The sequence below is a fragment of the Fusarium phalaenopsidis genome (assembly GCF_050370095.1).
Source record: "Fusarium phalaenopsidis strain FUZ10S chromosome Unknown contig_32282, whole genome shotgun sequence".
NCBI classification, from domain to species: domain Eukaryota; kingdom Fungi; phylum Ascomycota; class Sordariomycetes; order Hypocreales; family Nectriaceae; genus Fusarium; species Fusarium phalaenopsidis.
The window spans coordinates 638,617-665,313 of record NW_028145415.1 but is presented as its reverse complement, the minus strand read 5'-3'; the positions used below and the strand labels follow the sequence as shown (position 1 = coordinate 665,313).

The 26,697-nt window shown below is 50.6% G+C and overlaps 13 protein-coding genes across 13 annotated transcripts; 7 read left to right on the top strand and 6 right to left on the bottom strand.

Moving 5' to 3' along the window:
- Positions 1-1,133: 1,133 nt before the first annotated feature.
- LRP88_01980 (fumarylacetoacetate hydrolase family protein) lies at positions 1,134-2,172 on the top strand (the record flags this gene model as incomplete). Its single annotated transcript, XM_083238651.1, has 4 exons — positions 1,134-1,148; positions 1,199-1,348; positions 1,404-1,975; positions 2,025-2,172. 4 exons carry the CDS (start codon positions 1,134-1,136, stop codon positions 2,170-2,172), a joined length of 885 nt encoding a protein of 294 aa, XP_083105759.1.
- Positions 2,173-2,746: 574 nt separating this feature from the next.
- LRP88_01979 (class I SAM-dependent methyltransferase) lies at positions 2,747-3,732 on the top strand (the record flags this gene model as incomplete). The annotated part of the gene is made up of 4 exons (XM_083238650.1): positions 2,747-2,918; positions 2,969-3,205; positions 3,259-3,561; positions 3,611-3,732. 4 exons carry the CDS (start codon positions 2,747-2,749, stop codon positions 3,730-3,732), a joined length of 834 nt encoding a protein of 277 aa, XP_083105758.1.
- A 527-nt stretch (positions 3,733-4,259) lies between these two features.
- On the top strand, positions 4,260-6,998 carry LRP88_01978 (uncharacterized protein; the record flags this gene model as incomplete). Its single annotated transcript, XM_083238649.1, has 5 exons — positions 4,260-4,394; positions 4,447-4,494; positions 4,556-5,522; positions 5,580-6,247; positions 6,297-6,998. 5 exons carry the CDS (start codon positions 4,260-4,262, stop codon positions 6,996-6,998), a joined length of 2,520 nt encoding a protein of 839 aa, XP_083105757.1.
- Positions 6,999-7,158: 160 nt separating this feature from the next.
- LRP88_01977 (uncharacterized protein) lies at positions 7,159-8,576 on the bottom strand (the record flags this gene model as incomplete). The annotated part of the gene is made up of 4 exons (XM_083238648.1): positions 7,159-7,687; positions 7,737-8,238; positions 8,289-8,345; positions 8,396-8,576. The coding sequence occupies 4 exons, from the start codon at positions 8,574-8,576 to the stop codon at positions 7,159-7,161; spliced, it is 1,269 nt and encodes a 422-aa protein (XP_083105756.1).
- A 2,232-nt stretch (positions 8,577-10,808) lies between these two features.
- LRP88_01976 (SDR family NAD(P)-dependent oxidoreductase) lies at positions 10,809-11,721 on the top strand (the record flags this gene model as incomplete). Its single annotated transcript, XM_083238647.1, has 3 exons — positions 10,809-11,103; positions 11,151-11,442; positions 11,493-11,721. 3 exons carry the CDS (start codon positions 10,809-10,811, stop codon positions 11,719-11,721), a joined length of 816 nt encoding a protein of 271 aa, XP_083105755.1.
- Positions 11,722-12,290: 569 nt separating this feature from the next.
- LRP88_01975 (endo-1,4-beta-xylanase A) lies at positions 12,291-13,510 on the bottom strand (the record flags this gene model as incomplete). Its single annotated transcript, XM_083238646.1, has 4 exons — positions 12,291-12,437; positions 12,487-12,928; positions 12,990-13,385; positions 13,440-13,510. The coding sequence occupies 4 exons, from the start codon at positions 13,508-13,510 to the stop codon at positions 12,291-12,293; spliced, it is 1,056 nt and encodes a 351-aa protein (XP_083105754.1).
- Positions 13,511-14,381: 871 nt separating this feature from the next.
- LRP88_01974 (uncharacterized protein) lies at positions 14,382-15,132 on the bottom strand (the record flags this gene model as incomplete). The annotated part of the gene is made up of 3 exons (XM_083238645.1): positions 14,382-14,644; positions 14,700-15,064; positions 15,122-15,132. 3 exons carry the CDS (start codon positions 15,130-15,132, stop codon positions 14,382-14,384), a joined length of 639 nt encoding a protein of 212 aa, XP_083105753.1.
- Positions 15,133-15,886: 754 nt separating this feature from the next.
- Positions 15,887-16,696, top strand: LRP88_01973 (uncharacterized protein; the record flags this gene model as incomplete). Its single annotated transcript, XM_083238644.1, has 2 exons — positions 15,887-16,343; positions 16,419-16,696. The coding sequence occupies 2 exons, from the start codon at positions 15,887-15,889 to the stop codon at positions 16,694-16,696; spliced, it is 735 nt and encodes a 244-aa protein (XP_083105752.1).
- A 1,231-nt stretch (positions 16,697-17,927) lies between these two features.
- Positions 17,928-19,325, top strand: LRP88_01972 (uncharacterized protein; the record flags this gene model as incomplete). The annotated part of the gene is made up of 1 exon (XM_083238643.1): positions 17,928-19,325. The coding sequence occupies one exon, from the start codon at positions 17,928-17,930 to the stop codon at positions 19,323-19,325; it is 1,398 nt and encodes a 465-aa protein (XP_083105751.1).
- A 409-nt stretch (positions 19,326-19,734) lies between these two features.
- LRP88_01971 (uncharacterized protein) lies at positions 19,735-20,757 on the bottom strand (the record flags this gene model as incomplete). Its single annotated transcript, XM_083238642.1, has 2 exons — positions 19,735-20,495; positions 20,556-20,757. The coding sequence occupies 2 exons, from the start codon at positions 20,755-20,757 to the stop codon at positions 19,735-19,737; spliced, it is 963 nt and encodes a 320-aa protein (XP_083105750.1).
- Positions 20,758-21,287: 530 nt separating this feature from the next.
- Positions 21,288-21,734, top strand: LRP88_01970 (RidA family protein; the record flags this gene model as incomplete). The annotated part of the gene is made up of 1 exon (XM_083238641.1): positions 21,288-21,734. One exon carries the CDS (start codon positions 21,288-21,290, stop codon positions 21,732-21,734), a length of 447 nt encoding a protein of 148 aa, XP_083105749.1.
- A 715-nt stretch (positions 21,735-22,449) lies between these two features.
- Positions 22,450-23,381, bottom strand: LRP88_01969 (CAP domain-containing protein; the record flags this gene model as incomplete). The annotated part of the gene is made up of 4 exons (XM_083238640.1): positions 22,450-22,574; positions 22,630-22,700; positions 22,751-22,798; positions 22,849-23,381. The coding sequence occupies 4 exons, from the start codon at positions 23,379-23,381 to the stop codon at positions 22,450-22,452; spliced, it is 777 nt and encodes a 258-aa protein (XP_083105748.1).
- A 2,079-nt stretch (positions 23,382-25,460) lies between these two features.
- Positions 25,461-26,108, bottom strand: LRP88_01968 (uncharacterized protein; the record flags this gene model as incomplete). Its single annotated transcript, XM_083238639.1, has 1 exon — positions 25,461-26,108. The coding sequence occupies one exon, from the start codon at positions 26,106-26,108 to the stop codon at positions 25,461-25,463; it is 648 nt and encodes a 215-aa protein (XP_083105747.1).
- Between the last annotated feature and the right edge of the window lie 589 nt (positions 26,109-26,697).

Here is a 26,697-nt window from a genome sequence, read left to right as displayed (position 1 = left end):
TTTTCTCTCGACAGCCACGTAATCAGAGCAGAGATGGTCAAAGACGACATGATGCATAGGATGACCCAAATGGGTTTCCAGTATATGACAGACATGTTGTAAGGAGGAGAACAGAAATCCTTGTTGGGAGAGTCTCAGATGGAAAAGTCAAGGGTTTGGCCTACCCCCAGGTTTTAAACCCAACAGTGGTGGGGATTTCCATGAAGACAGGTTGGTATTTCACCCCCTACTTAACTTTAGATACTTAGGACGAGCTGAAAAGCAGGCTGTGAATTTTGCGTGCAACATTGCCTTGGAGCCAAGACCAACACTTGTCTTGGAAGCCAACCGTGGTCTCAGCCTGGTCTCTAAAAATTACCGAACTTTGGCGCGCGCGAACATGACCAATCTGATTCAAGCATTCGTTTTTCTTCACCACCCTTTCACATGGGCCTCGCTGCAGGCTGCGATTTAGAGACAGCCACCTGGGTCAGCTGAACATGACGGACATGGTTCGTGCATTCAGCTGAAGTCCAGATGTCATCGCGAGCTTGGCGCAACTTGGCGTGCCTCCATTATCCTTGGAGCTTGAACAAGCTGAACATGCGCGCGCATCATGGTAAAATTCACTCAAGCATATCTACAGTCAGCGATGAATGAGACTCACTACCGACTCTACCATTTCACAAACACTGGTACAGTGACCGAGGTCTTGGCCATTCAGAGTGCGATGTTAGGTGTGCGAGGAAAGTTGTGGTGTTCTCATTCTTGGTGGGTTTGGGGCCACACAGAACCCGAGGCCTTCACATGATTCTCAGGACCACGTGATACCCCCGGAGATGCCTTTCGGGCATCAACGACGTGTGCATACTGCACGCCCTTTGAGTCAAAAGCATGAATTAAAGTCCTAAGAACTTGCGGCGTATACGCCCTTCTGTAGAAGGCGCCTTAATGTAGATAGATATGTAAGATGGTCTGCCCTAGTGTACGCCCTTATGTAGTGTTTCTGTAATACGCGCCTTTTTGTAGTCTCGTCGTAGATGCCACGATTATGGAATTGGAGATATTCATCGTGGGATAAGACAGCCAAATTAGAAGTCTGTAGCCTGTCTGACCCGAACTATCCGTGTTATTCTCTCGAACATTTATCCAACATGTCATCCTTCTCCGTAAGTCTTCACATCCCGTGATTGATGAACGTGGTTTTAATAGAAGCCAGCGATTGATCAGATTTCTTGCCAAAGACGGCAAAGTCTACTATGGCGATGCCATTCTTCCATCTGGCGTAACAGATGTTGGCAAGGCTGTCCAAGCCCGCGTTCTCAGTGGCAGCCCATGGAGCAAGCACGAAGTTACCGATCAAGTGGCAGTGAGTGCCTCCGTATCCTCGCAAGATTGTATAGCCATTTAATTGCCATTTTCAGGATGTTCAATCGCTCCTCAGCCCTCTTGCTCGTGAGGACGTTCGAACCGTCCGCTGCCTGGGTCTGAATTACGAGCAGCATGCTCGCGAAACTGGGACACCGATCCCCAAATACCCGGTCTTGTTTTTCAGACCTCTGACCTCTCTCAACGGCCCCTTTGATCCTATTCCTGTATCACCTATTGCACGGCAAGCTGAAGGCGTGGACTATGAATGTGAACTTGTTGTCGTTATTGGCAAGGAAGCCAAAGAAGTACCCGAGTCTCGGGCGCTGGAATACGTCGCCGGCTACGCTGTTGGAAACGATGTTTCTCATCGCGAATGGCAGCTGCGCCGAGGGGGGACCCAATGGGGCTTCGGGAAAGGGTTTGACGGATGGGCTCCCTTTGGCCCTGGAATCATCAGCTCGAAACTCATCCGGGATCCGCAGAACTTGAAGATTTCGACCAAGATTAACGGGCAGACGGTGCAAGAGAGCAATACGGGAGATATGATCTTTAGTGTGGCAAAGACCATTGCATTCTTGAGCCAGGGCACGACGCTGTTGCCGGGTGATTTGATCTTTACTGGAACGTGAGTATTGATTCACTAGATGAACTTTCGGCTTGCTGATCAGCCACAGACCTCAAGGTGTGGGTGAGGTCAGACAGCCCCCTCTGTGGCTCAAGGACGGGGATATCGTTGAAGTCAGTCTGGAAGGTGTGGGAACCTGCGTTAACAAAGTTCAAAACGTGAAGGGTGACCATTCAACCGAGAGAGCTAGCCAGTAATGACTTGGAAAGAGTCCGAGTTACGTAAACAGCATCCAACTCATAATGAGATCTTCACATGGCTGACCCTCACCTCTCTTCACTCGAATATCAATCAGTGAGCATGTTATAATCTGACCAACCAGGCACAGCTGCCCTTCTGGCCCCCGATGCTCGTAAGTGGCAGACCCATCTGAATCAATGAAGGCTGTCACTTCAACTCAACCAGCTCACGATAAGTGTGAGCTAAAGGGGGTACCCATGGCTATCTGATGTCCAAAGGGCCATAGAATGACATTGATAAGCTTTTAATAGAAATACAGCAACTACCACGGACTTCTAGGAGGGTCTTTTCTGGGTCAAGTCATCCGCAGCTGTCAGCGCTAAACATGTCTCCGGCTACACGAGGGCCAGGGTCATGTACGGACACTTTTCCTTGGCCTTCGGAGACATAGACGAAGGGCTATCAACGCTGAGTTCTGACGAATATTTAATTATGAGGTCCTGCAAGAGTTTTTCAGGTGATGGCATAGAAAACTTGAGCTCGTCAACCCCTTCACTCCCTACCAATCTCTCTACGCATCCTATCCAAGCCATGTCGACTGAGGCAGACCCTCAATACCTTCTCAAGGAGAGCAACCGTGAGGTCGAGCGTCTCCAGAAGCAGCATGCGTGGTTTCAGCGATGCCTCAATAATCAAATCGTCTTTGCCCCAGTAGATCTGAACAAAGAGGGGTTGAAGGTTCTGGACGTTGGTTGTGCTGATGGTGAGATAAACTTGTAGACTGACGACATATGCGAGCTGGCGACTGACAAGGAATTCTCCTTCGTGACCTCCAGAAGCAAGTCGCTGCCTCTGCTCGGTTAGTGGGAGTCGACATCATGAACAGTTTTATGCCGCCTTCTCCTCAAGGCAACATCAGTTATCAGGTCTACGACGTATGCGAAACCCCCTCGGGCGAGTTCAATGGATCTTTTGACTTTACTCACGTCCGATATGTCTTGCCCGGATGTGCCAAAGTTGGTTATCAAAAGGCAGTTTCTAATCTTGCTGGTAAGCATAAACAACCATCAACGAGGGATGTACAAATCTGATCATTAGTGCAGCTACTCTCGCACCTGGAGGCTGGCTACAAGTACAAGAAATGGACTTGGACTACAATCGCCCCGAAGTTGGCCAAGCGACCAACGACGCCAACCAGGTTTTCTCTGGCATCTTTGACAAGATCGGCGTTGGTGCCAGATTCCCTAGCAAGCTTGATAAAGCATTCGAAGCTGCTGGCTTGGTGAACGTGTCGATCCAGAATGTCGACTTCCCTATGGGTAAGCGACTAGGCGATGACAAGGCTGCTCAAGACTCCTGGGAGCCGTTTGCCATTACGATTCCGAGTGTTATTGAAACAGCCAAATGTAAGCTCGTCTCATCAAGAACGTTCGTTTAATTTCTAACAGGCTGCAGCATTGGGGGCCGATATTCCCGATTCTGTCTACGACAATCTGGCAGAGAGGTTTGAAAAGGAAGTCAAAGAGCAGGGCTCACTGTGGAGGTCGTTCATCATCATTGGGCAAAAGCCTGAATAACCAACACTTATTCATCTTCATCGGGATTTTGATTGACAATTGGGGTTGACAATTCGGGCCGATGTCTCTGAGATGCCATTCTTTGTCAGACTAGGGGCGGCCGCCGTCTGGCTTGAACAGAGCTATCCCCGACAATGCACTTCTTGATGATTTTCAGCGCCCGTTTTTTAGCCGCTGTTACATACAGAATACCGCAAGTATCTAATTGACACTATTACCTCCATTTACTCCATCATAGCAATGTAGACTTGCCATTGGCCTCGTCAGCAAAAGCCTGGTCAACCGAGGACCCGGCCATGTCAATTATCGTGGTTCTCCGATCCCTGCCCAATTTGGACGTCTAGAGCTGACCGCCTAGCCAAGAGGTTGTAGCGCTTGCTCACCACCAAAGGCAGGAAACAGGGCCGAGTTGCCGACGGTTAAAGCGACCACCTGCATTTAACCGCTGAGGAGTATGAACAGCTACAAACTGCTCTTTCCTGTCCGACATTCTGCATCAGCCATTCTCTATCATCTTCACGAACATTATGTCTGCTTCAGCTCCGCTAGACGTCGAAACTTTGCTCAACCAGCTCACGCTGGATGAAAAAGTTGAGCTTCTCGCTGGTCAGGGCTCTTTCCGAATGACCGGTCTGCCCAGTCACGGTATTCCTGCACTCATTGTAAGACTTGAGATGTCAGCGCAGCGAAAGGCTTAACTGACCTCGTGGGCAGACATCTGACGGCCCTCATGGAATCCGTGGTAAGCGATCGTTTACTCGGGTAAGTGCCAGGTTCTATCTTTTGTAGATTGTGAACTTGGAACGTGTGGCTAATAGTTCAGCTTCCGAGCCCGATGCTCCCATCTGCAACGGCTATGGGCGCCACATTCAATGCAGAGTTGCTTCACCAAGTCGGAAGACTTTTAGGTGACGAAGCTAAGGCCAGAGGTGTCGATGTTCTTCTAGCACCTACCATTTGTCTCCAGCGCTCTCCCTTGATTGGCCGTGGCTTTGAAGCTTTCGGAGAAGACCCTTTCCTCAGCGGCATCCTGGGTTCGCGATACATCAATGGCGTCCAAGAGCGCGGCGTTGCAACTAGTGTCAAACACTACGCTGCTCACGATCAATCCGACAACAGCATCGAAGACAATGTGTGCATGACTCAACGCACCTTGCGAGAGGTCCACTTGTTGCCATTCCAGCTGGCTCTTCGAGACTCGGATCCTTGGACGATCATGACCGCGTACAACAAAATCAACGGAATCCATGTCAGCGAGGACACTCTCCTTTTGAAGCAGATCCTGCGAGATGAATGGGGTTTCAAAGGTCTCGTTATGAGTGACTGGTTCGGAACTTACAGCACATCGGAAGCTATTAACGCTGGCTTGGACCTGGAAATGCCAGGCCCCACGGACTGGCGAGGCAAACGCATGAGTATCGCTGTCAACTGCAGAAAGGTGCCCCAGGCAACAGTCGATGAGTCTGTGAGAAACGTGTTAAGCCTGATCAACAAGGTTAGAAGGGGCGAGTCGCACAATGACTCCCCTGCTTCCAACACTCCTGAGCAGCGAGCTCTGATTCGACAACTCGTTGCAGAGAGCATTGTTCTGGTTAAAAACAGCCGACAGAAGCTTCCCATCAAAAACCCGGACAAGGTGAAATTTGGACTGATTGGTGATCACATCAAGAATCCTGCACTTTGTGGAGGTGGCAGCGCAGAGGTTGAACCGTATTACTCGGTGACACCATACGATGCCATTGTCGAAGTGGTTGGCACAGAGAATGTGTCCTATGCGCCAGGCTGTAACTGTGAGTTCTGTGATATATCCGAGTTCGATATCGTTTGAAAACTGAAAGCCCTCATAGCCTTCAGATTCAGCCCTCTCCTGAAAGGCCTCGCCACTTCGTCTGGGGCAGAGGGCTGGGATGTAGACATCTTTGGACAAAACCCAGATGACCATCCTGATACCCAACCAGTTGTATCAGCTCTTGCCGAGAAGCAGCTAATCGATGTCCCTGAGAGTCTACACAAGTCGATCCCAACAAAATACTTTGTCAGGGCCCGCGCTCGTTACACTGCCGAAACGTCTGGTCTTTTCCGCTTCGGCTTCAGCACATCTGGGAAGGGCAAGCTCAAGGTCGATGGAAAAGAAGTAATTGACTTGTGGACGAGTCAACCTCCCAAAACCGACTCAACTGCCTGCTTCAATCGCCTTTCCATGGAGAAGTTCCACGATATTGAGGTGGCCAAGGGACAAGTTCTTGAGCTTGAGGTTCTTCAGGTAAACGAAAACCTTGCGGGTGGTGTTGGTACGGCTTTGACCCTTACTGGACGAGTGGGAGGCTACGAACTTCTCGATGAGGACCAGAGTATCAAGGATGCAGCAGAGCTCGCTAGCAAGGTCGACATCCCGATCGTGATCACAGGTCTATCCTCAGACTATGAGTATGAAGGGAGCGATCGCAAAAACTTGAGACTTCCTGGACGTGTGGATGAGTTGATCCAGGCAGTGCTGAGTGCCAACAAGAACGCAGTAAGTACACTCCATTTTTACTCCAATACGCGAACTAACACAGCCCTAGATTATTGTCACCCAGTCCGGATGTCCCATCGAGATGCCGTGGGAGTCGCAAGCTTCAACTCTGCTGCACACTTGGTTCGGTGGCCAAGAGACCGGCCACGGCCTTGCTGACGTGCTATTCGGCAATGTCAACCCCTCAGGCAGGCTCTCCTTGACCTTTCCCAAGTCCATCAAGCACACTCCTGCCTATCTCACCTTCTCCAAGGCCGACTACGACATTGTGTACGGCGAAGGAGTCTTTATCGGCCATCGATACTATGAGATGGTCGACAGAGAGCCTCTTTTCTACTTTGGTCACGGCCTTTCGTACACCAAATTCGAATACTCCAAGCTTGAAGTGCCTCGTGATTTCGCCTCAGCTGTCGATCACAAAATGCAAATCTCGGTTGACGTTACCAACAAGGGTCCTTACCCTGGCTCAGAGGTTGTCCAGATTTATATCCATGATCCCGAAAGTTCCGTTCAGCGGCCTATCAGGGAGCTCAAGGCATTCGCCAAAGTGCACCTTGATGTGGATGAGACAAAGACTGTTACGCTTACGCTTGATAAGTACTCCTTGTCCTTCTGGTCTCAGGAAGTGTCCAAATGGAAGGCTGAAGCAGGAGAATACTTTGTCATCGTTGCTGCTAGTTCAAACCCGCAGGACGAAATCTTGCGGGCGAGCTTTGTCTTGTCGGAGACCTTTTACTGGAGTGGCCTGTAAACAGACGGTATAAAGAAAGGGGGAGGCGGCCAGCCCAACCGCTAGGATAGACCGGGAAAAAGTATGAACATGTTCATGACAATGTCACCTCCGACAAGTGTTTGCACGTGACAATTGATCGTTGACTCTATTAAACGTGATATCTACTCTGTGAAATACTCTACTGTCTTGAGCTGTACTGGATTTCCGTGGTGGAAACAATGTTGATACCCTTGGCTGCGTCCTCCTGAGAGTATGAGTGAGTTCGCACCTTGGGATTGTAAGAAGAAGGAAATGGCTGCCTCGGCGCAGAAACCTGGACGATATGACCACCATCTTCTGCAGTAGGCCGAGGCCAGAGCTTGGCTTCGTCATCATCTCCAATCTTTCTTCCAGACTCAGAGTCGTCTCCAGACTCGAGTTCGATGGCATTGGATTGCCTGCGGCTGAGCTGTCGTCTGCTCCTGATGGCATGCGATCCCTTTGTTGTGTTGTGGGAAGGACCACCGTAGCTGGCGCCGAGAGAGCTGAAGATTCCGGGGATGCACTTCTTGAAGAATGGCTTCAAGGAGCTTGCAGAGGCGCAGATGATACAGCCAGTGAGTTCTGCGTACATCCAGCACAGTTCATATGCCAGGCCCCAGGTGTAGTTGGCACTGTTGAAGAGCTTGATGGTGAGGACGCAGTTGTAAATAGCAGCAATGATGACACTTTGAGTCGTTAGCATGGCGCTAATGTTGGGTTCAATGGTCGACTTACAATCCACCCGTCGTAAACAAAAGAAGCAACGATAGCTTCTGACGTCGGGGAATCTGAAGTGGGATGACAATCCGAAGAGGAAGAAGCAAGATGATGAGATCCATGACGACGTTGGCAACCGACGCCGCCAAAAAGAAGCCAAACTTGTCGACGCACTTGCCCGTAGCCATGGCGACAAGGTCCCAGGACGCCTTGATGGGCTGACAGCCAAAAAGACTGATCATGGCGTAGACGATGGCGTAGGTGATGAAGAGACCAGCAAGGACTTGGACGATTCTGCGGAAGGTTCTCTCAGGGCAGAGGCGAAGGTAGAAGAAGAGCAGCGAGATCTTGGCCAGATCTGAAGAGAGCATGTAGAAGATGTTGACGGGGATTGTCCACTGAGGCTTTTTAGGAGCTGGCGATGATAGTGGGCATATGTGAGAACGCACCTTGAGCAAGATCTGGTACTTGGCTTGTGAGACCTGCCAGAAGTTGATGCCGCAGCCGCCTTGGGCAACCACTATGCATGGTTAGTATTCAATCACCAAGTACAAATGGCCCACTACTTACTCCCCATGGTACAGGCATAGAACATCCAACATGAGAACAAGGCTGCGCCAGTGAGGTCTGCACAAAATCAGTGGTGAATCCTATAGTGAATGTTGAGCGCAACATACAATCATCCAGACGCAATACGTTGTTCATGATCCCAACTCGTGTATAGATTCGCAACCCGTAAATGACAGACCCGAAAGCGAACAGGACGGCGCCGATGACCACCTGGGCCGGTGCCATGGATCCAGCAGCCCACCTGTCCTCGCCCTCAGGCGGAGGCATCATGTAGACGGTGTCAGACATTGTGTCGAACGCTCAAATCGGGGTTTGTCGGACTCGTATTGTCGTGGATGAGGTTCGTTGGCGACCAGGCCTTGTTTTCAACGTTTCGCTTCACCGGATAAACATTCTCATAGATTACCTGCACCCTTCTAATAAGGATTCAGCTGAGCAGGATCTGCAAGTAGATGTCTCTTTTCACCCTCTGTGAAAAGACAGGTCAGGAGCTTTCTTTACTTTTGGTTCCTCACTCCACTTGACCCAGTGTCAAGGATGTTCTTACATCTACAAGACATTCCCAGACGCAGGCACAAGGTCTTGGAATACACCAGATTCTGCAGCAGCTTCGCCACCCTGGCATAATCATCCAATCTTTTCTTCAACTGCCGGCAGATGAGTAGCTTCGTTGCCCTCCAGGCGACGTTGATGAGGGATGTAACCTCGGCTTCTCCAGGCCCAACGGCAGTTATTTTACAACGAGTGTTGCAGCCGTCTTTTTTTCTTTTTGTATAGTATCCAATGTTGGTGTTGACAAACGGCCACGTAGGATGGAGAAATCCACCGTGGCCAGGATGTGGAAACCAAATGGAGAGCTGAGACTCGTGGCCCTCTTGGCTGCAACGGTTTTCAGGGGCCATTGCTTGGCACGTCGAAGCAGATCTCTTCCTTTGGCCATCCTCAAGAATCATGTTTTCTTTTGCCATGACAAATGGCTTACCAGTTGCATGACTGTGGTCCACATTAACAGGGTTGCAAGCATGAGGGAGGATTCCCATTGTGTTCAGAGACATCACCCGCAGCATGGCTTGCCCCTTGCAGCCAGTCTGACGAGATGGGATTCCTTTCGTCTGTAGATACTCTTTTGAGAGCTGGGCTTTCTCAATGTGAACTGATTTCGGGGAATTCCCCTACTGACGGTTTGCCGATCTCGCCCGAATCGTGTGTCGAGCAGGGTATGCGAGTCTTGTCCACAATAAGCAGGGGCTAGACCGGGAATATGTGGACGTATTCATTGGTCTATTACCGAGCGAGCTTCGCCAACAAGTTTCAGTCATAAATCTGATAACTCCTCGCAAACCGGTTCCAGCAGGTCTTTCCAAAAGGATAGCTCTGCGAGGCGATCATCACTTCATAACCGACCAATTCGCACCATCACTTCTAATACGAGGTTGGGCATGATTATTCCGCCTATGCTTGTTCTCGACCACTGTGGTCCTATCATGACATTCACGATATGTCACTTTTTTCTTTTGGTGAATTTCTTTATGCCTCGTTGTTAAGCGCTCTTGTCGCAACACATCTATTCGCTGGACTCGCGACCCATTTCCTGTGAGGGTCTTTTGCCCTCCAACCGAGATTTTTTCTTAAAAAGAAAGCGGGAAATGGTTATTTGACGTTGTGGGGAAAGCAAACACTCTTATCCATGCCAAGATGCCCCCACAACGGAGTCCTTCAGAGGTTTCAACTGGTTGGAGGCATTCCGTTATCAGCGGAAAACCCGAGACAATCACGGTTCGGACCGAGCGGAGAGGGAAAACCGTTGCCTCCCGCAAGCGCTAATGCCAGTATCTCACCATGAGCTCGTGGGTTTTCACTTTAAAAGAAAAGAAACGGTGCGAGCATGCAACTTCGAGCCAACACAATATGTACTGCAATAAGCCCAGCGTTGGTCGACAGTCTTTTTCTCTCTTCCGAGCAGTCACATGGATCATTAACCGCTGCTGCACCTTTCCCCTGCGTGCCCTGCTGCGTCCTTTTTGCACTCCGCCGAAATGCGACTTGACAATTTTCTTACCGGTGGAGATTTCATAAACCGAGATCATGACCCGAGACCAAGGCAAAGACTCCTGGCCAAGATTTGGTGAAACGATCTTCTCTGCAGTCCCATTAAGCGATGGAACGCGACACGATGATCTTGACCATCGTCGTGGGTTCGCTCCGAGGGAAGAGTAAACCCGCGATTCGTGGTGGACCCTCGCCCAGAGAGGACATTAGTCAAGATGGCAAGGATCTGACTCCTCATTCTGGGTCTCCGGGCATGGAGTTTGCGTTACTTGGTAGCTGGGCCATGTGAAATGTGAGAGTATCATGCGGTGTTTCGATTCCCCTGAATCCCCATGGCACCACTAGGTTGATCAAGAGAGCAAGCATTCGTCCGTGCCGCAAAACGTGGATATAAATCTATCACAAAGCCCTAGCACTCTATGCATCATCTCAGACACACATTCCCAACTCTAAATTCATCCACTTCTCAAAATGGCAGAACCGTACCCCTTCAAGAACAAGGTCATCGCCGTGACTGGCGCTAGCCGGGGAACTGGCCTGGCCCTCACCCGCTATCTGCTTGTTCGGGGTGCCAAGGTCTCCATGGCCGCGACCTCGGAGGAGAACTTGAAGAAAGCGGTTGCTGAGATTAAGAGGGATATCCCTGATGTTGCAGACAGGGTCATCAGTTTTCCTGTGAACGTCACCAACCCCACGGACGTGGAGAGCTGGATCAACGCGACAGTTGAGAAATGGGGGGTGTTGGACGGTGCTGCTAATGTGGCGGGTGAGTTGCTTGCAGTGCATGTTTGATCTGCTACTGACGGTTGAAAGCGAGGATGAACAAGAGCATTCATCCTATTGAGGATCTCGACCTCGAGGAGCTTAAGGAGATGCTGGATGTCAACGTTATTGGCACTTTCAACAGTATCAAGTACGAGATGAAGAACATGAAGCCTGGAGGTAGCATCGTCAACTGCGGCAGCCAGCAGGTCAAGTACGCCTCTGGAAACATGGGAGCGTACGCAGCCTCCAAGAACGCCATCCGCGGCCTCAGCCAGGTTGCCGCGTATGAGGGTGGAGCCAAATACCCCAAGAACCCCATCCGAGTTAACCTCCTGTGCCCGTATGTACCTTTCATCTCTCGCTCATTTTGCTTACTGACCGTTGTATCAGGGGATGTATCGATACGGACATGATCCGCCAGCCTCTCCACCTTCCCAACAGCGGTGGAACATGGACAATGACCGAGGGCGATCATCTTACGTCGATCATCAAGCGTTACTCTAAGCCAGAAGAGATTGCAGCCTCGATCGCCTTCCTCCTTGGTGATGAAAGCAAGTTTGTGACGAAACAGGAATGGTACGTGGATGGTGGATGGATGGAGGCAAACTACGTGGCATAATCGAGGCACCCGCGGTAATAGATATTTAAGTATACTGTTTAAACGACCTATCACTTGCAGAATTTCATTTTGGCAAGGCTGAGGCAATATCAGGGGGCTGAGATAAACTCTAGTGCATGAATGTCCACCCGGGAGAGCAACGCGGCCCGAATCAAGTCGTTAGGGCTGATTCCTTACAAGGGCAGATGGAACTTGGGAATAAACTGGGGAGCCCCTTGTTTGTAATGCGAAAAGAGTAATCAGAAAGGAATACGGGATACTACTTTGGGTCTGAGGAGTCCACGTGAATACCACTTGGGAAGAGTGTCACCTACCCGAGAGACGGGGACAGCAAGCCTTCTAACTGTATGTACTACCGCTCATGTACTTTAGCTCAATGTGATTTTGAGCTTTTGAAGAAAGTGGTCGTAAAGTTTGCTACTCTTAGTGCAGTGTAATCAACCTGTGGTAGGCCGAGATTCAATTTAGTGTACTTCGTAGTCTGAGTTCATTGAACACAGGGGGCCTTTGCGTCACCAACTTTTCCCTTCTTATTCAACAACTTCAACTTCAGAGTCAAACTGGAGGCCTCAATACCACCACTTAGACTTTGCTGCCTTAATCGCATTCAAAATACCCGAGTAGGCCGGCTTCTTCTGGAACTCCTCATCCCACACCAGAGCAGCGCCCTCACCCTGGAAAGTGCTAGGAATCCACGAATACTTGTCCGAAACTCCCTACTAAAAGTCAGTATCTCAACACGTAGAATATTGGAGAGCCTCTTACCCAAAGCGTGATGCCAATACACTTCTTAACGGCCATGCAAGACTCCACGACTCGCTGGTAAGCCTTGGACTGCTCCTCGAGCTTTTCCTTGGTCGCAGGTGTCTTCATGCGGATGTCAACCTCGGTGTACTCAACAAAGACTCCAAGATCGGTGAATTTCCTCAAGGCTCCTTCGAGGGTCTCGCGTGAGGGAGTGATGGTTGGCTGAGTCGGTGTGGGCTCCACAACGAGATGTCCCTGCAGACCAACACCGTTAATCTTGACGCCGTAGGATTGGACGAGCTTGATGATGCGCGCTGCTCCGGCTGTCTTGGCATTGTTATACTCAAGGTTGTAGTCATTGTACCACAACTTGGCGTTCGGATCTGCCTTGGCAGCGAGGCGGAAGGCCATCGGGATGTAAGCTTCTCCAATGGTCTTGTACCAGACGGTCTGGCGGTAGCTGCCGTCCTCATTGAGAGCTGCTCAAGTTAGTACAAGGCAAATTGACTGGATGCTATGACTTACCCTCGTTGACAACGTCCCAGTGAGTACACTTTCCTTTGTACCTGCCCGCAACTGTGTTGATATGATCCTCCATGATCTTGACCAAAGTCTGGTTGTCAAAGTTACCGGCCTCAACCCAAGGAGCAAGCTGACTATGCCAGACAAGAGTATGGCATCGAAGTTCCTTGTTGTTGGTGACGGCGAAATTGGCGTGCTGGTCAGCAGAGCCAAAAGTGAACTCGCCACGCCTTGGCTGGACAGACTGCCACTTCATGGCATTCTCGGGAGTGATGGCACCAAACTCCGATGAACCCTTGATGATATCCTCCGTGCGGGAGTCACTGCCTAGAGTGAGGGCTGTGCCGACATGCTGCTTTCCTTTGGCCTTGATGGCGCTATCGAGGCCCTGGGCTCTGTAGAGGACTACTTGTTAGAATGATGGTCGACCCTGCGTATGTTGTACTTACGCCTTTGGCCTGCCGAGAACCTCGCTGGCGATGGCCAGGGTTAAGAGAGCTGTCTTGAAAAGCGAATGCATGGTAGAAGTATAAGCCGATGGTGAGACAGTGGTGCGTCCAACATGAGATGTGGAGGCCGGATACCTCTATATATAGCAAAATAGGCTGGTGACGACGCCATCGTTGAAACAGGGCATCTCTGTAGTGTTCCAGGGTTTGATCGATCTGCCGATATCAGAAAGGTGCGTGGAAGTTACATCCGATTACCGAATTGGGACTGATGGAGGAGGTTCCGTTCTCCAAGACGCACAATTCAGGAACGCTTCATTTACCCAGCTAATGACAATGGGCCGGTTAAATGAGTGCTTGGCCGAGGGACCTACCCCGCGTAGCCAGCTGTTCATAGCTCGCATGGCTCATCTTGGCTAAATAGACCGCTTGGAGTTAGTCACTGAATGTGTGTTTCAAGTGAAACTGGTGCTACATTACTCCAATATGAGAACGACAGCTGAAGGTGAAGTCCTTCGCTCAAACGCAGGTGGGTGGCTTTTGGGCACTGAGGTAGTCATAATAAGGTTATCTTGAGGAGGAAAACAATACCCAAATTGGTGATTGCAGATCAGGCACTTCAAGAAAGCCATTGTCACCTTCCCCGCACCGGGATTGGTGGTCCGCCCTGGGACATACGATCACGTTGTGGCTTCATGGCTCTTTTACCCGCTTGGTATAGAGCAGGGCATATTTACGGCAGAGAGTAGAATATTTGGTAGCCAAAGGGTGGAAGTTTTGAATGGAACCATGCACACTGAAACTGCCTGTAAAAATGAGAAAGGTCAAGTGATGTCAAGTTATTATCCACAAGCTAAGCCAAAACCAGAGCAAAAGTCCATAGCCTAATCTCCATACAAGCGCCCAAATTCGGGAGACTGCCGAAGATCCATGTGACCGAGTCTACTTGGCAATCACAAGCTTGCCGTCGGGGTTGTGGTTAATGACAACAGCGGGGCCGCGGACAGTAAAGTCGACAGCCAGGGGCTTCTTGGGAAGCTTGGCAACATCCAAGAGCTCTCCAACCTGGAAGACACTGCCGTAGGTGACGTAGTAGGTGTTGACAGGCTGGATTTGGTACTGGTTGCCGGGCTCGGGCTTGAAGGTGGCGGTGGGGGCGCTGGAGGCGCCGTCGGGGGAGCTAGCGAGGCCGATGAAGAAGTTCCCTGTTTTTCTTGTGGTTAGCATGAAGGAAATTCATTAGTAGAGGACAATACTCACTCTCAGTAGCAACATCAAGGGTAAAGTCGTTGCCAGTGTCAACCTCATAGGCATTGTTCCAAGCCGACGACTCAGCCGGTGCCTTCTCAAAAGAAGGAGTCACGCCGTTGACAACAGCCATGTTGAGAGTAGTTCCTGGGATATCGCTGTCATCACCGGCCTTGGTGCCAAGGGTAACACCGCGAGTCTGCGTGATGGACACCTTGGCACCGGCCTTCTCACCACCCCTCCAGGTGCCGACGATGGCATAGTACCGCTTCCACATCTCAAACTGAGCAATGGCTCCGTCGGGAGTGGCCTCAGCGACTTGGTAGATGTTGCTCCAGATGGAGGACTTGACTACGCCCACGATGTCGGGCTTTTCACTGAAGAGATTGTAGTTTTGGGGGGAACCGGTTCGGTTGTTAATGATGATGGTGTACTTGTTAGACATGTTGACGGTAGTTTGGGGGGGGGTTGTGCTGAAGATGGAGTAGTATAAAGTTGAGTAGATAAGAGTGTTTGAGTGATGAGTGCTTGAGTTGCTGTTCCTCTTTTGTGATCAGATCGACCTTTATATACCTTTTCTAGGGGACCTAAGCCAAGATATTCGCAACGTGTGCTTAGGAGTGCGCAGTTCCTATTACGCTGCTGACTCCCAGCCTCTGGGTTTGTTGCCCAAAATTGACGGCATCGCCGAGCCGTCACCCGCTTGAACGCAGCGCTACTCAAAGAAACCGCATCCAACTCAGATAGTCGGATATGTGACGCCGGTGAGCAACGCAACTCAGTGGTTTACTTAGCGCCCATCGCGCGGTACGGTCCGGCGCGAGGCGGGCTGAATGGACCTGATCTAACCGTGTCTGGTGGACTATGATGCATGTGCCGAGGGCGAGCTGCAGGAGTAAGAGCTAGTCAGGTCTATTTCGATCACGTTCCTCCTAGCTGCGGGAGGCGTTCTCAGCCCCGAGGAGAAAATCTCACTGGCTGATGGTGATTCACCTACAGGAGGCACGCATAATGATGTGTTGGTATGCAGGGCGTTTAGGGCTGAACAACTATTGCTTACCGTCTCAACTCCCAGCCAGCCCTGGCGACACACTAAGTAAGCCAAACTTCTTATCACAGCGTCTTTTCCAATCCTCAACTCTGGTCAACTCTCCTCCTGCATCATCCATCACAGACGCGGCCACGCCGAGACATGCCGAATGGCGTCGTCATTAACTCGAACGGTGCAGCGCACCATCACCATCACCAATACCTCAGGAAGCACCCAATCCTACGCCCTCTTCGCAGCCGCCCCAACCGTCACTCCCGCCGTCTCTTCTATCAGCAACAACATCATCCTAGTCCTACGCGGCGTGGCTAGCTCGTCAGGCCAAGCTTACTTCACCCTCCCCAAGAAGCCGCTCTACGCCGTCTGTGGCATCATCTACGGCGGTGAATCGACTGTTGAGAGCCAGGTTGAGGTTCTGGACTCGCGGCCAATCGAGACGGGACGCATGTCAGATGATGGGGTTCCAGTGGCGGGCACTACGCTGGAGATGATTTTGCGCAAGGGAACGCCGAACTTTGCCAACAGACCGGATATTCAGCCCACCGGCAAGCAAGACTGCTTCTGCATTCGGACGAGCAGTGAGTTCACTCATAGTGAAGCTCGTGCCGGTAAGTTCTAGACTCCGCGGCCCTTGCATCATATTGCATCTCATAATGGATGTCCCCGCTGACCGATGTGTCCAGGTGACTTTGTCATTGGCATCTCCCTGTTCAAAAAGTTGTCGCGCTATTTCGGTCCATTCGCGACATTCCGTCCCGCGCCTGGGATGGAGTACCAGATGCAGCCGCTGAACCGATACTACCTCGCAGTCGGCGATTATCCCGTCCGCTCACGTACGCTGGAGGGTTTGGAGAAGCGTAGCTGTCTCATTGATTTTGATCAGCTGGAGTTGGATGACGTGCAGATTCACCATAATGAACATGGTCGTCTGACAGTAAAGTCGGATTTTAACGAGGATTAATGGCTCTTGTCATGTACACGCAGTTTATGTAATGATTAATTCAGGCCGGAATTGATATGGAATATCCCTCAGCTAGTTACGTACGCCACTTCAACCCCGCCTATTCCCCTCAAGGTTGTGTCCAATACGCTCTGTCTCCATCATGACAGGATGATAGATGATTTCATCCAGCGCCGCATCCAAAGTCCTTGCATTCGTGATCAACCAAAGCCCGGGGGTCTCACAGTCCCACTGGTAATAGTTGTTATTGGCATCCTTCAGAAGAAACTTGGTGCCTTTGCGAATCACTGGCTGAAGACCATGGATGTTGTAGCTCATAGACAGGTTGGACGTTGCCGGGTCAAAGTAGGTGCTGAGCTCCATGACCTTCTCGTCGTTGGTCCATTCAAGAGTGAGGTCTGAGAGGTTCTCCACTCTGACGACTGCATTCACAGGCTTGGCAGGCTGCGAACGGGTGCCCCGTGGGATGCGTCGAGGTGGCGGGGCTCCAGCTGAAGGAGCACCAGCTTCATCCAAATCTGCCGTCATTCTTAGTGCGTTTAGGCCTGCGAGCCGAGTCAGCCACCTTTTTTCATCGCTGTTCTTTCTCTTACCTTTGGCTTGGTGTCAGCGAGCTGAGTTATCGTGTGAGAGTTGGTCGTTCGGGCTCGTTGGTAGACAGTTGGAGTTGCTCGAAGGATAACTGAGCCGTCAAATGGGCAGATATACTCGGATCCTTCACATAAATAAGCACTTAAAAGTCTAGACTGAGATAGAAATAGAGGTTGCAGTGTAATGTGACCTGGTGTGGCTGGCTGGGAGGCAGTCAGCAGCCACAGTGTCTTCCATCCCACGTCCTGGTGGCCCAGACTGGATATGACACCGGGTGGCGGTACGCCATCGTCTACTTATGGCTGGCTGAATAAAACATGAGCTTGGTTCTCCCCGCATTGCGTCTATAACGGCCGCAATTATGCAGCCCTGTGGGAGCACCACCTATTTTAGAGTAGTGTGTGCGCCATCTATCACACTCTGAGACATTGGGCCTCCTAGCCCTTGTATGGTCATGTTATCAAACTTCTATACCAAATCGTTCGTGGTTATCAACGAGCAGAAAGATATATGCCTGTCAGATTGTACACAAATAGCTCATTAATTACTGCCATACTCCTGTCTCCGGTCTACACAGTTGCTCTTCCCGCATTGTCTTTTTCTTTCCCCCAAAGCCAATACCAAGTCCCGCTCAACAATCATGGGCGCAAATATCGACTGGACTGGCTTTTCTGCCTTTTCCAACACTCTCAGCGTTGCCTCTTTATCTACACAGCAAACAGGCCCTACCCTTCAAGCCAATGTTGCTGCTGCAGCCGCCAGGTTTCGCGACTGGATTGACGATGTCCGCAACAATCCTCAAGGACATGGCTTCTCCAACGCCCCAGTTAACTACGCTGGGGCTGTTGTGCGTCTCCTTAACACCTTCTTTCCCGCCAATGCTCGACCTGTCCTATTCAGCACAGGCAATCCACCGCCAGCCGTGGGAGGGCAGCCCATCATCCAACCCGTCATGGTTCCCTTTGGTGCAGCTCCAAACGTGCTGATGGGCATTGCCGATGGTGCATCTGCTCTGGGCTACTTGTTCAGCGTTGTGTCATACCCTCAGAACTTCCAACCTACCTGGCAGAACTACTTTCTTCCATTGACGGTGCTTTATGCCTGGTCTGTCTACTTGGCGTACATTAACTATGACCCGAACTTGCCCCTAAACATCGATGCTGTCCCCACCATGTCATGCATCATGTACCTACCGCGCGGCAATGACCCTCCTTACTTCTTCTTGGGCCACACCAAAGCAAGGACCACTACCAATCCCAACGACTTTGCAAATGACAAGCGAGACAATGCGAATTGTCTTCATTACCGCGGCGGCCAAATTCAGAGTGCCGCTCGCACAGGTGGACGACCCCCTCTACCAAACCTCACGATTGAGGTAATTGAGCAAATGAAGAGTTCTCTCTTTGAGTGCCTGCCAGGGAAAGTTGGGTTCGACCCTATTGTTGAAGACTTTCTGGACCCGGTGTTTAACGCCTTTGCCAACGCCCCTGGGGGAATGACAGCATTGAAAGATGTTCAGCAAGTGCTTATGGGCGAGATCAAGAATGAGTACGCTGCCCTAAACACGCCTATGACTTGGAAGCCCAGCAACATCGCCTCCGCGAAACGATTCAGGCACTCACTTACACAGAATGAGATGCAACCCGCGGTTGCCAATCTCATAACCGCGTACCGAGGGAATCAGAACACCCAACAGCAGTGGATCGCCGTTCTTACAGCTTACATCGGTCCAAGGATCCTTGTTCCAAACATGCCCAACCTGAATCCCTTATTTGTCCCCGGAGAACTTGTGCCGATCCCACCTGTATCCCAACAGACCATCACCACGCTTGCTACTACCTTCTACGCTCAACATCAAGGTGCTTTGGACATCAAAGTCAGCAAGGTAGCCCAACTGTGTCAAGGCATTCCAACACCTGGCCTTATTGGGGCAACCGATGTTGCTCGGGAGCAAATGTGGATCAACAAGTTCCGCAAAGACATTACGGATGACTATGGCAGATGTGCCGAAACACTCCCTGCCTATGGCGTTTCGTAAGTCCAGCTTTCCCATGACGAGATGAATGAGCTTTTAGTTAACCACGAACAGGAACATTTTCTACCCACAAACGTTTGTGACCGCCACCGCTGGTCCTGACGTAAGGGGATTCGCCCTCGAGACGAGAAAGGTGGGCAAAGGCGCGGCAGAACTGAACTCATTCGCTACTAACTTTGACACGAATGCCATGGATGGAATTTCTCAAACTCAAGGCTCTGTCTATCGTCTGCCTTGTGCTCTGTTCTGTGCGACCATGTTGGAACATGTACAAATGCGTGACACAAACCAAAAGCGAGATGCGTATGACATCGACATGCGCGCTGTACCAAGAACAGTGGTGTTGCCTCCTGCGTAGTATTAGAATACACAAATTGGCTCTTGATGTCTAATCTTTGGCTGTGACATGACTCTAAGGTGCAAAGAGCTTTGCCAATCCCTCAGCGCTCACATTTCCACCACTCAGGATAATCCCTACATCCCACCCATCCTCTCCCGCCTCTCGTTCCACCATGGCCCTGAACTCCTCATTGAACAAGACAACAGCCAGCGGAACTGCAGCGCTGGGCTCCACGAAAAGCTTCATCCGTTCCAGAATAAGCCTCGTAGCTTCGAGAATCTGGTCCTCTGTCACAGCATACATGGCCTTGACGAGCTTCCTCTCGTATATAACACTCCAAGGGAGGGGTCCGACGACACCGATTAAGCCATCAGCGATGGTACTCGTCTTGACCTGTGTGATTCTTTCACCTTTGATGAACCCGCGTCGTGCATCATCAGCGCCTTCGAATTCTGGCTCGCAACCAAACACACGGATCGGAGTCCCCTCGCAACTGAGTGCAGTTCCGGACAATAGGCCACCACCGCTACAAGGCGTGATAATAGCGTCGAGGGCGGAACCGAGTTTTTCGACGTGATGTTGGAGCTCGAGGCCAGCTGTGCCTGCGCCGAGCATGACGTCGGGATGGTTGAACGGGGGCACAAGCCGCGCACCAGTTTCGACTGTGATCTTTGCTGCGGCTGCTTCTCTTCCAAACCGTTCACAAAGCGTAACCTTTGCTCCGTAACCTTTTGTGGCGGCGATCTTGTTGGGACGGGTGCCGTCCGGCATGACAATATAAGAGGGTATACCGCTCGCTTGGGCAGCCAGAGCAAGGGCCTGGGCATGGTTTCCTAGCCCGCAGATCAGCAAATATGGCTTCTCTCATGTGAAGGAGTAAATGATGTCCGTACCCGCGCTAAACCCAACGACTCCCTTCTTCATCCCACCATCCGCGATCCAATCGGGGTCCTGCTTGAGCCTCTCAATTGCATGGAAAGCGCCACGAGCCTTGAAGGCGCCCATGCGCTGCAAATTCTCGCACTTGAACCAGAGTCGGATGACTGGTTTTCCAGGTCGAGCATTGCCTGGCAACTTCCTAGGAGTCGAGGCCATCCGGTTTAGTGTTTTATTGGTGAGGACGGGAGTTTCGTGGATCAGAGGCTTGATGAGCTCGTGGGCCTTGAAAACTGATTCCCGAGTCAAAGGGAGACATCTTGATAGATCTGCCATGACGGATAACAACTTGAATGAACAAATGCAAACTGGCGATTTTCTCTAAAGTCATTGGTGAGGATATTTGAAAACTATAGGTGTTTTTGTAGTGAAGCACGATCAACATTGTGAGATGGCTACTATCTACCTAGTCGGCTATTAAAACTCATAGCCTTGGTTCACGGCTCGCTTTTCCGAGCCGGTCTATGTTGGCGATCGGCCTTCTATCGGTATGCCGTTAACCCAAACAGCGCTATATGAGATTACGGAGCACATCGGCGAAAAGAATTTCATTTGCCGAATTCCAAGGAAACTAGCCCGAACTTCTCCCATATCAAGTCTCTGGAGCAGTTGAGCTAAGACGGTGAGTTATTCCCGCATCTTTCTTCTCACTGACAGAGTCCAAATCTTCAATAATAATAGACTTCATCATGTCCTCCAACGGAGATGCTGTCATCCTCCCCGCTGGGAGCGCCAAAGGCCTCGCCAACTACCCCCACGGGCGCATCATCCCTTCAGCCGGCTCCCGAACATTGTACATCTCGGGCACATCCTCCAGGCTTGCAGACGGATCATTCGAGGGCTTTGAATCAAACAGCGACGGCACACCATCTTTCGACATTGGAAAGCAGACAGCCGCCATCCTGCGCAATGTCGATGCCGTCGTCAAGCAGGCCACCAACGGCAAAGGCGGCTTACACAACATCATCGACGTCACGGTGTTTCTCACGGATATGGAGTATTATTCTGGGATGAACAAGGTGTGGAATGAGTTTTGGCCGAACTATGTGGAGGCACCTGCGAGGACGACGATTGCGGTCAAGGCTCTGCCCAGTCCCAAGATAGTTGTCGAGATGAAGTGCACAGCTGTGGTCTAGTTACAGTATTTATCAGCAGATTGATAATGGAAAAAAACGAGCCAATTGTGCAATCTCCGCAGCTTTGAGTAGCTATAGTGCTGTGATGCTTCAATTCGCCTAGTCCCTTCCTCGGCATCCTCACAGTTGTTGCTGAATGCCGGCCAACGGTGACAACTTGCCGGATGGTATTGTTGACTTGCAATCTAGATTAATTACTGAGTTGAATCTACTGAAAGGTTCAACATTGTCGAGAGAGCGAAGACCATGTCAGGGATGAGCCAGCTGAGGCAAGGATACTGTAGTGGGAAGGCAAGCCGTGCTTGACCTTTTGTTGGCGAAAGTCGCGCAATGAGGGAGGTTACCAGGTGTGACTGACCTGTCAAAAGTCAAGCTGAACATCCCAGGCGTTAGAAAATGCAATATTCCATAGTCAAATACAACGCCATGCTTGTTTACAGGGGACAGAATGAGTCCAGCCGTCTGAGAGTGAAACATTGGAAGGGCGAGACAAGGTGAGTCACTCGGAGGAACAATAGTAATACAATGTCAAATATTTAATAAAGAATGATATCTGAAACGAATGTTTCACACACGCTCCCGGGTCATGTCGCATCAATAGTACAATAAACGAAAGCGTAAAGGGAGGCGCCGGTCCAGCCCAAAGGGCGCCCCCTTTTATGGAATGCGACCCGCATTCCTGTCCAACAATAGCCTACCAGTTGTCCCTTTTTGTTTAGTAAGGCTTTTGGCCGACAATGTTTCCTGGTGGGGAATATCGAGCGACGGTGTACCAGCCGCCCTTGCCATCGCTGGCAGTCGCGATGCCGATTTTGACGCTGTTCTTCCACACGCACTGAGCTGAGGGGGCGATTAGTGGGTTGCATGGTGGTGGAGAAGGTATTTGGGAACTTACTGTAGTGGCCGTACTCGGAAAACTTGCCCTTGGGAATAACCTCGTTCTTGTAGTTCTTTACCTCAGCGAGCCTACCCGCAGCTTGTTAGTAACGTTCTATGCGCGCGATGCAGTCACTCACCAGCCCTGAGTTCCAGCGGTGATGGGGTTCTTGTATGTTCCACTCGACCTACAAAGTGTCAGCATGCCTATGCAGTATCAACTTGTGATCAATCTCACCATCCATATGCCAGATTCTCGCCCTGGTTGGGTCGGTCCTTGCTAGCCGAGTGCGCAAGCTTTCCACTCTTGGCAATCTTCTGAGCCCAAGCCTTCGCGGCAGCTTCAAGCTTGGTATCCCAGACAAGTGCCTTGACATTCTTCTTCTGCCGGGCCACCGTGTGCAAGCGCAAACCCTCCTTCTGATCAGCCGTCAAGGCTCTGGGGAACAGGTTCGACAGGCTTCGCTTGTCGGCTTCGTTCTCAGGTGGGGGACGGTCGGGATAGTCGTGGACGCTCTTGTCGATGGGGTCGATAAAGATCTTGAGCTTTGGTTCGTCAAAGTTTGGGTCTACGGTGACATCGGCGTCTGCTGTGGCCAATACCTCGGCGTACACGGGCACGCCAATGTTGATGGTAGCAGTCGCCTCAGCGTCAGCGTCAGCGTCAAGGTCCAGAATTGCGCGGTCCTCGGCGGGGGCCGAGTTTGCGCCAGAGATGAGATGGATCCCCATAATGATGAATAATTGAGCGGATATTGTTGAGAGGAGCATGTTGATAGTGGAGTCTGTGGTTGTTTGGGTGTCTCGCAGACAAAAGGATTTGTCAGTGCTTGATTGCAGTCGATAATGTGTATTGCGTTGTTGATGATGAGAGAGTGTGGCATTCAGTGGTGGTCAAGCGTTCTTTATATTCCCATCCGGCGCCAATATTCACCCTTCATCGACACCTTTCCGACAGACTATCACTCCTCATTTTCGATAGTTCTTGACGTCTCCGGGAGGAACTCCCCAAACCGTATTACGGATCCAGAACCCTCCGTGGGATCAACGTTCCTGGAAGACCCCTTGTCTCACCCGCCGCCAGCAACGTTGGAATGAGGGAGAGGGAGATCCACCCCTTGTCAACGTTTATCTGCCCTGCGTCATTCCGCACCCTTTGTTTGCAGATCAATCAAGTTCTCCAGAGAGTTGGGAACTGTGATCTTCATTGTCAAGATGGTTCAATCTATGGATAACCTCCAAAATGATGTAACAACTGTCGCCGCCTGGTGTCATCACATCCGCCTCAGTCCTACCACTATCGCCACTCGTTACACAAAAGGCTATCCAGAATTGTTTGAAGTAAATGATTTTTAAATTCCATGCATCAGCGTGGTCAAGATGCGCGCGGATCACCTCAGCCCTACAGCATGCTGACCGTTCTTTGCATGTTGTCTCACCTTCACATTGTTGCTGAAAGCATCCTCCATTCTAGACCTCTAACCACGCACTGCCCCGGGCTTTCTCCATCTAGATCCTACCTAGAGCATCCTCTTCCGAAGCCACCCGCTCTTGATGCAAGGGCCAGGTGTCATCACCAGGACCCTGCCAAACTCTCTCGTGGTTTTACATTCCAAAGCGTTTCAGCCAGCCAATAATTTGGACAGCGCAAGCGTAACATCCGCATTTGACCCCATTTCTGAGACTTGCCGTTTCTGGTTTCAATAAATTCCAAGACAACTGCGCTAGGGACCAATCGGATGCATAACGGGGGTGTTGGAGGAATTGTGGCCTGGGGTTGGTTCAACGCAGATGCCCAGGAACAAGCGGCGTTATGACCATCGCTAACTCTAATCAGATCACTCGGTTATTGGCTTGATAGGAGAGGCTTCAGCTTGGCTGTCCATTCGTCATCAAGATGTTGGGCTGGCCTCAGCTGCCCACTCTTGGCGCTACTTTCTCAGGATGGGTCCTTGACACCTTCAGAACATGAGGAATGATGCAAAACCCAGAATCATGTTCATATGGACTAACCCAAAGAGCACTCGTTCGCCGTGAAAGCCGTTGACAGTAGAGTTCCTGACGTACAAAACGTCTCTAGTACATAAACTAACACCTGTCCCTTTAACGAGATCCGGGTATTAAGGCGACCAAGGTCCTCTAGATGACGCTCAACGAGGATGACCTCATGCTCGACACTGCCATTGATCTGTCATATCGCCACCAGATATGACTATCCGGGCCTGCTACCACTTACGTGGACCTGGTCATGATCATACAGATGATCGTTCCATTTATGAGTGTTCGCCTTTGACGGGGCTTCCATCACATTTTTGCAACGCCAACCCAGGTTATGCTTACCTTCGACCCGGTGTCCGATAAGCTTAAAGACTATGGCTTGCCATCATCATCACTAAAAGATGGGAATTGGGACGCAATCGTCATCTATCACTCGACGCTCCGCTTGAACAAAATTATGGTGACATGGACGGCAGGTGGATGGAGTAAAAGTCAAGAACCTCTTTGATGAGGGGGCGATATGGCGAAGTTCAAGCATTTTCCCGTAGGATACCACTTTCGGTATGAGGACAACAGCATCCAGAGGCATCTCTAGCGTATATCATGATTGCCACTTCCACGCACATTTCAACATCATCAACGACCAAATACGCGTCTACAATGACACAGGCTGATCTTGAGACCACAAAACACAATTCGAGGAAGTGGTTGAAAAACCAATGATTCAAATACGTAGGTAAACAGTCTAATTTCTCTTCCACTCCCCACCCCCGATGCTCAAGTGATATCATACTCCTCAACAATGCCTCTCGTGACCAATGCCCACAAACTCAACAATTTATCAAACTCCACTCAAAATCGCGGTAGGATGATGTTGGAAGTAAACCAAGAACACTCCGAATATTCATCGTCACGTGGAGGCAGCTCGAGCACCTCCTCCTTGGTCATGTTCCACACACCACGCCACATCCCAACCATCTGCACACCTGATTTGCGAAGTCTCCCGGCCCGGTGGCGCTTCGAGAGATCCCAGCCCGACTCTTTGTCGAACACGTGCTCTTGCTGAATTGCGAATCCAGGTGGGAGTTCCACCAGGTCCTCGGCTTTTTCCTTGTTGTGTACCTCGCACGGGCTAGTGAGGTTTGGTCGTAGGCCGTAGATGGGAAGATCTGTGATAGGCCAGTAATATTCGCGCTTGGTCTTGAGGATCTTCTTTTGAATTGCCTGGGGATCTAGAGGCGAGTTCCATTTGGAAAAGGTGACGGTATGGCTGTTTTCGTTTGTGACCTCGACCCCCACAGTGGGAGGATCGAATTCTGTTTGGTAGATCCAGACATCTAGGTGCGGGATCGAGTCCCAGACGGTGATCTTGTTTTTGTAAAAAGTGTTCGGGTCGATGCGTTTAAGGCTGTATTCTAAAGCCATTGTTTCGGAGAAGAGAATGGCAGCGGCGCCCATGAAAACCAGGGCCCGAAGGCTGGAACCAATCTTGGGGATCATGGTTGACTTGGGTAACTGCAGTTGTTGTGATGATTGGCGACTGTGTCGAAGGTGGTTGTAGTTGTAGTGGTGGTTTTTTAAGGAGGAAGTGATAGTGATGGTATTGAAAGTGATTGGAAAAGGGAAAAAGACAAGCCCTGGTCGCAATGGGATGTGATGCTATTTATGTGTCTGTTCAGCAATCCAACGCTAAGGCAGAAGGAATAAGTAAACAAACAATTTATGATTACTGGTGTGGTCATGCATAGCGTTTCATGGGAAAGTGAACTGTATTTGCAAAAAGAACCGGCAAGTAACCTTAACAATGGTAAACAAAACCTTGTTCAACCTATCAGTATTCCCCTTGTCCTACGTAACCGATTTCCTGCCACACGAGCTTGAATCTCTCCAATAGTCCCATGTCGGGCATGAATGTCCTATCAAGAAGCTGAACCACTTCGGTCCATTTCGTCACTTGCATCGAGTCAAAAACCCTCTGCAATCTGTCAATGTACCAAGTTCTAGTCTCCATCGACTTTTCCGCTGCAACTGCCCCAACAAAAAACTGCCAGATAGTCGGCTCTACGGAGGAACACAATCTGGTGTGAGG